This window comes from Clarias gariepinus, chromosome 13, assembly GCF_024256425.1.
Source record: "Clarias gariepinus isolate MV-2021 ecotype Netherlands chromosome 13, CGAR_prim_01v2, whole genome shotgun sequence".
NCBI classification, from domain to species: domain Eukaryota; kingdom Metazoa; phylum Chordata; class Actinopteri; order Siluriformes; family Clariidae; genus Clarias; species Clarias gariepinus.
Window position 1 is genome coordinate 27,149,030 of NC_071112.1, and position 13,552 is coordinate 27,162,581.

At 37.5% G+C, this 13,552-nt stretch overlaps 1 protein-coding gene across 3 annotated transcripts; it reads left to right on the top strand.

The window, feature by feature from the left end:
- The first annotated feature begins 696 nt into the window (after positions 1-696).
- On the top strand, positions 697-5,568 carry sdsl (serine dehydratase-like). Of its 3 annotated transcripts, none has more exons than XM_053510063.1 (8): positions 697-768; positions 1,030-1,258; positions 2,247-2,286; positions 2,688-2,827; positions 2,936-3,024; positions 3,387-3,614; positions 4,104-4,228; positions 4,521-5,568. In XM_053510063.1, exons 2-8 carry the CDS (start codon positions 1,106-1,108, stop codon positions 4,706-4,708), a joined length of 963 nt encoding a protein of 320 aa, XP_053366038.1. In that variant the 5' UTR covers positions 697-768; positions 1,030-1,105; the 3' UTR covers positions 4,709-5,568. The 3 variants fall into 3 exon arrangements, with proteins under 3 accessions (XP_053366038.1, XP_053366040.1, XP_053366039.1); XM_053510065.1 differs by having other exon boundaries at positions 710-768; positions 1,033-1,258; XM_053510064.1 differs by lacking the exon at positions 697-768 and having other exon boundaries at positions 953-1,258.
- Positions 5,569-13,552: the final 7,984 nt, after the last annotated feature.

A 13,552-nucleotide genomic window follows, 5' to 3' on the forward strand; every position in this document is an offset into this window, starting at 1 on the left:
AAGAGGTGGAGGAAATTATTGTACCCATCATGTCTAGTGGCTACCGTATGAGCCTGGGGTTGCTTCTGTTGGTCAGGTCTAGGCTAAGCAACATTATGTGCCCCAAAAAAAGAGGTCAGTTTTTTCCATCAATTATTTTTTCCTTCCCTGATGATGTGGGCATATTCCGAAATGACTCACATTGGGCTCAAATTGTTAACAAGTGGTTCAGGGAGCATGAGACATCATTTTCAAATATAGATTGGCCAACTACATAGTACAGACCTTAAGACCAGTAAGAATCTCTGGAATGTGCTGGAGAAGACTTTACTTTATGGTCCGACACTTCCATTATTAATAAGAATCTTGAATAAAAATGAATGCCTCTCTGGACAGAAATAAACATTGTGCCATTGCATAACAAATGCATGCCCTGATCAAAGCAAAAAAAACAAAATATTTGAGTGACTTTTTTTTTGGCCAGGCAGTGTATATCTATAAGGAGTGAACAGAAGTGGACTGAGTTTTATACTTACAGTAAACGGTCTCAAATCTAATTGGAAAAGGGGTTATTATGTAATTACTCAGAGATCAGCCTCTTTTTTTTAATAAATGAAAACCCCATGTGCACAACATTAATGGTGTGCGTGTTTCTTATTGCTGATCATGCATATTTGCAGTAGTCAGTTAGTCAGTAATAACCTTTGGACCTGGAGAAATCAAGTGTGATTTTTAATCTTGCTGGGAGCTGCTCTTATTAACTCTGACTGCACTGCACTTTGTTTGAAGGTAGGCAGGAAAACTCTTCATTAACATTTTAATCAGGCATTCATCTTAAATCCAACAAAGTAACATTGTTGTTGAGGCTCTGAGGGTGTAAAAAACAGGGTAGATGATCAGACATGGATTCTAGCATCATGCATACAGTAGCTGCAGGCAAATAAAACTGGGAACAGATTAACCAGCACAGCCCAGAGTAACCCTGAAAAACAACACCCAGTTTGGACCAGTGTGGTGTGTTCCCTTAAACTTTTCCTTCTTTTTTTTCAGCAGGAAGTGCAAACCAGATTTTATTTCCAGAGTGCGCCTTGCAGATCTATCAATCTATCTATCTACAGTATCGATCATGTCGGACGTGCAGGGATTCCACATTAATTCTCCTCTCATTGAGAGCATTAGTATGTCCAAGCGGCTTGACTCCCCTGTTTACCTCAAGATGGAAAACGTCCAGCCGTCTGGTTCGTTTAAAATCAGAGGAATCGGACACCTGATTAAACAGGTGAGCAGAAAATAACTCTCTCAACCTTTAAAAACAGTGTCTTTTTGAACACAGAAATATCAAATGAATTTCTTGTTATTATTCGCGTGTAACACGTTTATGCATCGATTGCATGTTTGTTCACAGAATAAACTGAACGAAATTATGAACTGTTTACCAGTATTCAGCTTTAACATTTATACCGGCATTTTATTAAATATACTTTCAATAGTCCACTGTGTAGTCCAAACACTTTTGTAGTCCATTTCGTGTCCCTGCGTAACTTTAACAAAAAAAAAAACCCGGAAGTACGCTGCTTCTAAACCAATCACAACCCGCTCTCTCATCCGGGTATTTCGTCTACGCAGCACAGCCCAACTAGATATACTGGCACAGTTAGCCCTTTAAACGTTGTAAAAAAAAAAAAAAAGTAAAAACATTTAATGTGTACATGTTATACTATTATAGATCAAATAAATATGTTTAAAAGAATAAAATCGCAATCCCATGACTAAAAAAAGTAGAGCGAAAGTTCTAGTCGCGAGCCGGGCAGTGCAGCGGGTGTTTGTGGGAAATGTAGTTTTTACAGCACAGTGGCAAAATAAGCGACAAAAGCATTTATTTAATTCGTAAAGCTAAATTAAGTAGAATATCAAACATGGAGGACATAATGTATAATTTGATGTTTTTAGGAATGTATAAATCAGGCATGCTTTAAAATTAGATCTGAAAATCTATATAAACAAAACAAATGAGCAGAACTTACTTCAGGGATGATAGTGACGTAATCATCTCGCTGTACGCTCCTAAAGGTGTTCTTAGGATATATTAAAAATGTGTTTATAGTATTAAAATTAGAGATTAAAATCAGAACGTAATTATTCACAAATTATACTTGTGTTTAAACATTATTGATGCATTAATTATATAAAAAAAATCTGTTTTATGTAACAAAATGACAAAAACATGATGAGAAAACAACAAATTAAATTTTTTTCCTTTTTTTAAGCTTGCAGGTTCAAAGTCAAATGGTGTAATCTGTTCTTCAGGTGGGTTCAGTTTAGTGAAATAATTTATCTGTATTACTTAAAAAGATTTAAGAGAGTGTTTAGTACTAGTGTGTTTTCTTCCGGTATTCTAGTTTCCTCCCAGACTTCAAAGACATGTAGATTAGGCAAATTGGTTCTCCCAAGTTGCTGTATTGTGTGAGAATGAGCATGTGTTCGTGAGATGTGTCCCCCCTGCTCTGGATTGGCACTCTGTCCAGGTAGTACCCTGCCCCGTGCTTTAAGTCCCCTGGCATAGGCTTTAGGCCCTCTGTATACAGTATAAAGCGTTATAGACAATTAATGACAGTGAATGAGATTTACAGTTTTTTTTTTTATAAATCAGGATTGAAGTTTTTTCGTGTTGAGGAGCTGTGTGTTCATACTGTAAATGCTGAATGCAGGTGGAAACGCAGGCTTGGCTACAGCATATGCAGCACGCAAGCTCAACATCATGGCCACCATCGTCGTGCCTTCGTCCTCTCCGAAGCTGGTGGTGGAGAAACTGCTGGACCATGGTGCCAGTGTGCGAGTCGCAGGTAAGGTGAGAAAATTCCCCTTTGTCCTTTTTAAACGTCCTAATATAACAACATTTATATGAGACACAAACAGCATTTACAGCACAATCTCCTCCTGAACGTGATATGAGCAGGTGTGGGACGACGCGAACGCAGAGGCTCTTCGTCTGGCTGAAAGCGAAAACTTCATCCTGGTGCCACCATTTGATCATCCTCTGGTCTGGTGAGGTGTTCTTTGTCACTCTTATTGTTTTAAATCGAAATCTATGATAATTGTTAGTATTGAAGGTCCCATATTTGACTCTTTCTTTAGCAAGATAACACAGGTCTCGGAGCTCCTCCAGAGTGTGCATATGAGTTAATGCCCCAGCTGAAATACCCTTCGAATAATGCATTTTTAGTCTTTAATAACTCTTTCAGTTTCAGTTTTAATATAAATGAGCTACTGTTGAGCTCTTTAGAGAACAGCAGAGCAGAATAAAAACATGGAGAATGGGCTCTCCTTATATGATATCACACTAAAACACAAAGAAATACATCCTATTGGCGAACATGATTATTATGAAAATCTTGATTTTCTTTCAGGAAGGGACATTCAAGTCTGGTCCACGAGCTGAAGGCGGGTCTGCCGTGTGAGCCGGGCGCCGTGGTGCTGTCCATCGGAGGCGGCGGACTTTTCTGCGGAGTCGTTCAAGGCATGGATGAAGTCGGCTGGGGTCATGTCCCCATCCTCTGTATGGAGACTGTGGGAGCAGATTGTCTCAATGCAGCCATAAAAGCTGGACATTTAGTCACTTTACCAGACATTACGAGGTAAAAAAAACAAAACTATTTTAAATATGGGCTTTAATTCTCACATGCCAATCTGGAGGCACCTCTAAGGGCATAAGTGTGAGTGATGGTGGTATGGAAATTATTTAATACTGAGGTTTTAAAATAAAAGATCAAATAGATTCTATATGACATTTATGATTAGATCTTATTGTTGGTTAACTACCTGTTGTATGTTGTTAGGTAGATAATATTAGGTAAGTTAATTCAGTGTTAATTGCTGCTAGCTACATAATGGCAGCTTAGCTGGTGGCTCATACTGTGGATACCCGACTATCCAGCAATATCTGTCTTGTTATTTAATGTGCTATACAAATAAATTTGACATGACTTAGCAGTAAAAATAAAAACTTAGCTGTGATATGGAAGTTTAATAACTGGAAATGTTATTTAGCGAGTTTCTTCCTGACCACATGGTGTTTTGTGTCTAAATTAGATTCTTTGTGTTGGTTTATTTCTTTTTTTTTTTAGCGAGGCTAAATGTTTAGGAGCGAAGACAGCTTGCAGTCAGGCGTTCGAATATAGCAAAAGACCAAACGTCATCTCCGAGCTAGTGACTGACCGACAGGCTCTGCAGGCGGTTGAGCTCTTCCTCGGTAATATACCTTTACGGTTATTTTTCCGTATAATAATTTGTGTGTTCTATATTTTGTCCAAAAATAATCAAATACAAAGCTAGCTTATAGACTCTGCTATTGTTGGTAATAAAGACATTTAAGTGTTATTGAATATTGTTATTTACCTAACAATAACAGCAAACCTCGAACCTAGCTAAAAACCTAGCTTGATTGACCCAGTAGCGATTACTGTTACAGTAGTTGTTGATATCAGTGCTGTGTTTGTTAGCACTAATTCTCATACATATGATGTGTTTTTATGCATGTGAAGATGAAGAGCGTGTGTTAGTGGAGTTAGCGTGTGCAGCTTCGTTGGCCGCGGTGTACAACGGTGTGATACAGCGGCTGCAGGACGAAGGTCGTCTGCGCAAACCGCTCGGCCCGCTGGTCGTCATCGTGTGCGGAGGAAGCAGCGTTAACCTCGCACAGCTGCAGCACCTGCGCAGCGTCTGCAAGTGATCACGCTTTTCCCATGGTGCCTAGAGCACATGTCGTGTCATGAATCTAATATGACTAAAACAAACTTTAATTACATTTAGCATCAATTGCTAACCAAACTACCAGTGGCGCTGCTATACTCTCTACATTATATAAAGGCACAGCGTTGGTGGAGACGGGACCAAGCGCTTATTAATACCAACCATCACCTTAAACATGTTGGTTGATTATTAAGGTGGGGTCGGGGTGGGGCTGGGGGAACAGTTTTGGTTTGGCGGACTCCTCACACCTCGTCTTTTATTTTTTTAATTCTTCAGCGGGGTCAGCAGATGGCGCTGCTGCATTTCTAATACTAATTATTACATTTTTTAAAAATAATGTAATTAATATAATTTTATAACGGATTGACCATTAATACTGATTTTTAGCATCAAAGTATTGTAATCTGAGTCAAGCATATTAATGAAATAGTTTTAATTAAAAAACTACCAGTGGTTCTGCTATACTGCTATATGTCGATGCTAAAATGCTGTTATAAATACACAGTGGTGTTAAAAACAGGACAAAATGATTATTAATACTAATTATTAAAAAAAAAACTCACACCTCTGATATGTATTTTATTTTTAATTCTCCATTGCGGTCAGCAGATGGTGTTGCCGCATTTCTAACGCTAATCATTAAAAATGTAAACAATATAATTAATAGATTTTTATAATGTGGTGACCAGTAATAATCATGTTTAACATCAATGTGTCATGAACTGACTGAAGCATATCTATGATATAGTTTAAATTAAAGAAAAAACATGTAATTACTGTGTGCCTTATCTAATCAATGAATAAATCAAATAATTACTATAATAAAATAGTCAATATTAATCTCTCTCTCTCTTTTATGTTTGAACACATTTATATATATTTCATGGTTCTGTGTTCCTTTTTAATTTATGCAAACTACTTCCCATGTGTACAACATTAATATTTACATTTATGCCTATACCCTATCTGGAATTTCCTTCAGGATCAATAAAGCATCGATCTATCTATCTATCTATCTATCTATCTATCTATCTATCTATCTATCTATCTGTCTGTCTGTCTGTCTGTCTGTCTGTCTGTCTATTCATCCATCCATCCCTTTATTACTGTTTGTATGAGTTAAATTTCCAACCTTATTCATAATTTTTGCTATTATTATTCCTTCTAGCGTAAAGTGTGATTTGTAATATTAGATTTAAACATCATGTTTGACCCTGAATGAGGTCATGACACAGACAGACAAATTGTTATGACGCCATGTGTTATGTTTAGCAGATGACACGCGCACACACCTAACACAGTGCTTCTTGTTTCTCATCATCCTGCTTACAGTCTGTAAGAGCACACTGTTAAAGATTAAAATAATGGAGTCTTGATAAAGAATTATGATTAGTGTCAAAGCTCAGATGTTTGTATTCTTTCTCCATAATAGAGATAAAGGAGTTAGTATTTAGCGCTTAGCTCATCTATTGATTCATGGACGTCAGTTCTTTACCATAAACACTTTCATCCAGCTGGGAGGGAGGAAGTAAATATTTTGCTTTTTGCCAATGGCAACAGACAAATCCTGTGTGTGCCAATAATAATTAGTGCAGTCAGGAGCGGGGCGGTGTGAGGGCGAGGATGTGCCGTGAGTCATGTGTAATCTACAGAAACTTTGTCTGAACTCCTCGTGGTGCAGTTTGCTCCAAGCTAGGGTTTTATCCCCCTCTAAAGTTTTATCTGACGCCTGCGCTTCTCACACGTTCCTCCATTAGAGTTCGGGCCGATAACATAAACCAGACCTGCACTCTTTAAATATTTATTCAGTGCTGATACACCGCGGGCCAAAACCTTCAGAAGTGCTGTACATTTAACAGACTGCTTGTTTCTGCCTATCGTTATCATGTGTAACCCCTGACTCAGGTAAGGTGACGGAAACAGTTTTTAAACCCCAGCCAAAAAAAACAGGGAAGCGTTGATACCCGAACCTGGCTGAATGAAGAGCCAGCTGTCTGGATTGTGTATTATGAATTATGAATCTCACATCCTGTTAAAGTTAGAGCCAGGAGCATAAAGCTGGAGCGAGGCATGACATCATCGTGCGGCGTGAGAATAAGGTGAGGAAGTGTGTACATATGACGGAACAAGGCTTGAAAACAAAATTTACATTCCTGACTGCTGCATTCAGCTAAAGTTTGTATCATATGATTTTTGCCTATGAAAGGTCAATAAATAAAACTTCACTCATTTAATTGAGAGTTTTCTTTAGTTCGGTCAGTGAAGACTCAGTCTGTTGCTAAATCTATAACACCCTCTATACAGTTCACTTTTGAAACTGTAAATACATCATGATCACTAATGCTATTGGCTGGCTAATTGCCAACAAAGCACCTATTTCATCCAAATGTCCATGTGTTTTCCTCACTCTGTAACTCAAACTTCCAAAATTCCAAGTTCAGACTTCCTACTTTTAACTTTTTTACTGTGTATATTTAATTTGATGTTACACCTTTAAGAGATTTACACTATACTTACAAAAATTACATTTTAGGCATAATAATTGTATAATGATTACATTTTTTGCACAAACCAGAAGGGTCAAATTATTGGGCTTAATCAAGGAAAGAAAACAACTTAGGAGAAAAATATTGCATTAGAATATTATGAGAACTGACAAGATTGGGCCTAAACAGGTGTGAAACTATAAGAAAACCACTTGTAGTGAGACTAATCAGAAAAAAAGCATCCACTTTGCTATGGGGAAAAAATTGGATTTTGATTTTGGAGCGATGGATAAAGGTTATGTGATCTGATGAGATCTGATATCCCTATTGCGGAGCAATGGACATACTGTACCAGGGTAAGAAGGGAAGCACACGAAACTATGCACCCATCATGCATAGTGTCCACTGTACAAGCCTCTGGAGGCAGGGTTATGATCTGGAGTTGTATAAGTTGCTCAGGTCTAGACTCATGGTCAATGAAGTCAGCTGACGACCTGAACGTACTGAATGACCAGGTTATCACATCTATGGAGTTTTTCTTTCTTGATGGTACGATCATATAGTGTTTCTGGGAGCATGAACTTAATCAAAGGTAAAGGTGGTTGAATGAAATCTTAGAGTGTGTGCTTTTTTCATTAACCTGTATGAAAATGATCAATCCTGTAATGATTATTTGGTTTGTTCCTGAAGAACATGTTTATTTTGAGCAGAACTCGATGAACTCAATCTGAGGAAACATGGTTGTTTGTGTCACAGCCAAAACACAGATAACTGAACATTGAGTTGATGTTTAACTGTGTGAAGGTCATCTCCTGCTTTCTGTTCCTTATCTGTTTGGGATACAAGGCAGTGCGAATGCAGAATAATATCATTCAGCATCGGCTTTTGATCTGACGCAGTTTACTTGCTAAGCAGTAGGTTGAAAATGTTGCTTAAGAACACCACGGTCACCGATTACTGAAACACTGCAGCAGATGATGTTAAAGGAGTCCAATGTGCTTTTAAAATAAGACTGTTTTTGCTTACATGCAGGTATTCTACTCCCCAAAATTACCAATTCACCCAACTTCAAGAATCCATATCCATCATAAATTTATCCATAAATCTATCCATCCATACATTCCGGCAAACACCCTTTAACAGTATGCAGAGAATGTGGGGTTAGCCCCACCCCTTGACATTATTGTCATTATCACTTTTATGTTTCTCGAATGTAAAAGGTCCCAGATTTTCTTCTTCCTTTAACAAGTTAACACAGTGTCACGCCCCTTCTTTTTTATGGGTTTGTAAACTTACTGTTCTCACCCTGAATGTTTGCAGAAGTGAGGAAAAATTACAGAAAAGGTTTGTGAATATGTCTTAACATTAAGGCTCAATCGGTTAAGTCTGTGGGTTACTAGGATACTGATCAGAAGGTCGGGGGTTCAAGTCCCAGCACTGCCAGGCTTCCACTCTTGATCCCTTGAGCAAGGCTCTTTACCCTGTTTGCTCAAGCGGTGCTGTATTCCGGCTGACCCTGCGCTCTGACCCCAGCTTCCTAATTGTGATAATATTCATTTCACTATGCTGTAAGGTACATGTGACAAATAAACTAATCATTTATGTATTTTATTATTGTTATTATTATTATTTCGCTCTTACATTTGTGAATTATCTTGAGAGGCATCACTTAGACTGTTGTTTAGGATATTAGGCCATGCCGATAATGTCAGTTTTTAGATAGGTCTGATCTCTGAGCTCATCTTCTGTTTGATCTCAAATTCTCAACATAACACACATTTTTGGCATTATTCAAATATTTGTAATATTTTATACGTAGGTGAAGCAGTTTCAACAGCTGAAGGCAGAGAGTTGAAAAAAAATTATATTGAACATTCAATAAGCTGAAAGTCGTTAGAGGAGAGCAGAGTGAAATAATAATCTGCATTATTATCGTTTTCAAAAATATTTTATAATTACTTAATTATTCATATTTGCACATCAAATATTAATTCTTTATAAACTGGTTATAATCTTTATAAACTGGGGGAGCTGGTACAGGTCGCTGGTGTACTGGTGTGTGTGTGTGTGTGTGTGTGTGAGAGAGAGAGAGAGAGAGAGAGAGCAGAGATCACACCCTTACTTTATGTCAGTGCTTTTGGGGAATGTTTCGGATGCCAGGAGGAGACAGTAAGACTGCTTTAACTCACACCTGCGTACTACAAAGTGCAGTATTTTGAGAGTTTTGAGGAAGCAAGAATCTGCGCCAATCAGTATTTATGAAAGAAGTGAGCATGGTTACTTTTTTTATGTATCAGTGCTAATGAAGGAAGGGGCAAACTGTAGTTTCCGCATCCATCAGTACTAACGAATGATGGAGGTGTGCTATGCTATGCTAATTAACTGAGAAGGTGTATCTTCTGCATCTACAGTATCACTGCTAATGAAGGTAGGGGCATGGCTTCTGTATACATCTTAACCACTGAGCTACCCCTGGCCCCATGGCCTCATTAGTGCTCATGAGTGTGTTAATGAAGTTACTTATGTACCATTTAAAAAAAATGCCTTACATTAATTTTTTTTTATCACTGAATATTTTATAATTTGTATAAATACATGAAAATAGTAAGTTTTTAAACAAACAAACAAACAAACAAATAAATAAACAAATAAACCAAGCAAGCAATATTTATTTTGTGTTTTTGTCTGTACATTCAGTACATTCAGAAGTAGGTCTGTGTATGTGTGTGTGTGTGTGTGTGTGTGTGTGTGTGTGTAAGCATGTGTGTGATCATGTGTGTGCAATATTATGTTTTGCATATTACCAGGAACTACAACTGAGCAAGAGCTGTCCACTGCTTACAGTAAACTTCCAGATTAAATATCTATGTAGAAAAAACATCATGACTTCAATAAATACAAATGAGTAAAAAAGGTAACTGAAAGTGAGCTAGTGTATCTAAACATGACAAACATGAACCAGCTAACTGGAGGAACTGTGAAGATGATCACTAAGCTGCAATTTAGCATTTTTCAAGTGAAAAGATGGTATTAAATAATATTACACGGAACAAATATCAATACAAACACTACCATTGATACAAAATAGTATATATTTGCATAAATCAAACATTTGATCCTGAACTAGGAGAGACAGTTGAGTTTCTTCCTGAAAGATTATTTGTTAATAATATGGCGCATATGGAAATTATGGAGCTGCTTATTTTTATATATGCATATTATTTATTATTGTATCATTCCATATTAGAACTGTGTGGTAAAATTCCATTTTCTGGGAATGCAGAATCATTTCTCTGGGAAGAACGTGGGAACATTTCCAGAGAAACTGAATAGATGTTCTACAGAATTGTTCACGCTGCCATGTTTTCATAGAGAACAAGATATTTATGCAATCAACCATAATGATGCAATCTTCCCAATTATTCCAAGTGTAGTTGATCAGTCATGACACATCTGGAGCTAGAAGGCTAATGTAACTTCAAGTTAACGGAACTCTTTATCACCACAAATATTTACTGTAAATATTTCCCATAAACCAAATCCAGGTACATCTGAAGTTCTGGAATGTTCCGGATATGGTGTGTTTAGTGTCAATTTTGTAGCTGATAACAGGAACTAACTTCTTTTACAGACAATACAGAACGTTATTAATCTGCTTGTTATGTTGTTGTTTCTATAGTAACAGCTCATTTACAGGGACTTGATCAGTTGTTTTTGCGCATGAACAGATTATAAAATACGTAAATTTGTTTAGATTGTGCCCCATTTATGGAAGGAGTCTCCAATGTCAGAGGTAAAACTGTAACTTGAAATTTTCTGACATTTCCGAGACGGAGGGGGTTATTGCTTCTTAGATTTTTTTTTCCCTTTCCTAAAATGACAAGGTGTGCCGACAGAATGAGTGTTTATAACAGCTATAACCTGGGATACATGTTACATGTGAATATCTTGTTCCTTAAGGTACTTCGTAGGAAAATAACAACTTACAGATTGATCACTGATAAGTTTTCTATTGCCCTGGGCACACCCTGATGTGTTTTATTCTTTACATAATATCATATCATATTATTATTATGACAGTGAAAATAATAAATATTTATTCACTTTGGTCGCATTTGGATAGACGTGTGGTGTGGTTTATTTGAGCTCTGCTGAACTCTATAATTCTGTAGTGTTAGCAGGGATTCACTGATGGATCGAGCAGACGTAGACGAGGCAGGGGGTTTAACTTTCATTCAAGGTCAACAATGAACACATACACCTTACACATACGAACAGAGGACTACTATAGAGCCAGCAGGTCGATCAGAGGCTCGATCTTCTAGCCAGAACGTATTTCCTGGTTTAGCAACGACAGAAAAGCACCACCTGTTTATTAAGTCATAAAATGGATTCTTTTCATTGTTCTTAATGAGAGCTGGCAGTCAGGGTGGCGCTCTGTGTGTGTCTGCGCTGTGCCACACACCGCTGTAACGAACGTCCCCCCTCGAGCACCATATCACCTCATAACTCAACACAGGCCCTTTATTTTATTTTCGGGAGATTACAGTGTTTCCTCCGATACTCCCAATTATGATGATGTGTTAATTAGAAACCTTCTGAGCTGATCAGCTGCCAGGTGTGTGTGTGTGTGTGTGACTACAATTTATAGAACAGGATTGGGTACTGCAAACAGTACTGAAATTTTTGGATTTGGGGCTTTTTTCAACTGGTGCTCTTTTTCAATTCCTGGACTCTCCTAAAAGACTTTGGGACCCACATGAATAGTTGCTGAACTGTCCAGAGATCAGAGAGAATTTTCTTAATTATTCCAGAACTCCCTCAAAGACTTCTGAAAGACTTCTAAACTTCTAAACCCAATAACAAAATAACAAATCTCAAAACATCTCTTTTAAAAGCTCAAGAACTAAGAACTGCAAAATATTTGAATATACAATAAGGACAGTAGATGTTTGCACAGTCATACACGGATCCACCACGGCAGACTGCAGTACGTCCTATATTTTGAGTGACAGATGTCGCATTAAATTAGCAGCAAGAATTTTATTTACAAATTATACTTTACCATTTCGGTTTGTCTGAATTTTCATTGTGGTTTTCTGATTGGGTATTTTGCTTCTGTATTTTGAAGAACATTATTTTACAGGATAAAATGATATAGACGGTGAGTGAGTGAGTGATTTGTTGTTTACTTTTCAGGTTTATTATTTTGTTTTAGATTTTTTTTTTTTATTTCAGATTTGTTATTTTGTTTTTGGATTTTTTTTTCAATTTTGTTATTTTGTCCTGCACCTCTCGGCCACCATACAGTACTTTATCACCTGATAAACTTCAGTAACTCAACTAGAAGGTCCCTGAACTTCTCTAGTTCCTGACTTTCCTTTCACATGCTCCCGAAACTGTGTGGAATGTGGTATAGAAGATGAATGAAATAATAATAATAATTAAAAATAATAATAATACTGACTTAAGTCAGTATTAATATTATTTCCATGATATGACTTATGACTAATAAGTCACCTCTCGCAGCCAGAGGTCTAGAGAAAGCTGATTGGCCGAGCTCTCTCAGAGGGGAGGGATGAGAGGTACATAGTGCTCCAAAATTAATCACCGCTCTACAGCCAATCAGGGGCGACACAAGCAAAAGGAGTGGCTAGCGCTGTCCTCTGAGTGCATTAAGCCGCCCCCCAACGGTGCGTGAGTGAGCATTTCGAAAAGATGCGGTGATAGTATTCGGCCCTCCCAACTGAGTGGTAGTAGTAGCATTAAGTAGCCTTAATGTGAGAGTGCCCTTGTGACAGGGAGGAATTGAACACAACTAAATTAGGGAGCAAATAGCCTCCAAATACAAGCAGAGGTGCGCAGTGGGGTCCAGGTCTGTACCCACGATGATGCCATCCATCAATGGTAAATAATAATAATAATAATAATAATAATATTAATGACTTAATTTAGTATTGATATCATTTCCATGATGTGACTTATGACTAATATTACAGGAAGACTGGGGAACATAACAAGGCTAAGATGGTTTCAGCCCTAAATCCTGACAGTGAGACGCCGCTGGAGCATCAGCGTGGCAATCATTAGTGAGAATGGAAACCTCCGGTCTCGTGACTGCAAACACTCTACTGGGGAACTTTGTGTTGTTATTTTAAACCTCAGGATTTCCTTTTCCTTCCTGTGTGACCTAAATTGAAATTGTGCATGTGTGTGTTTTTGTGTGTGTTTAATACACTACTATATAATAGTGTCTTTATTGTATACTAAGACCCAAATGTCTTTATTGTATACTAAGTTGTAACATGGTTTATGATAAAATGTACAAAGTTTTTATT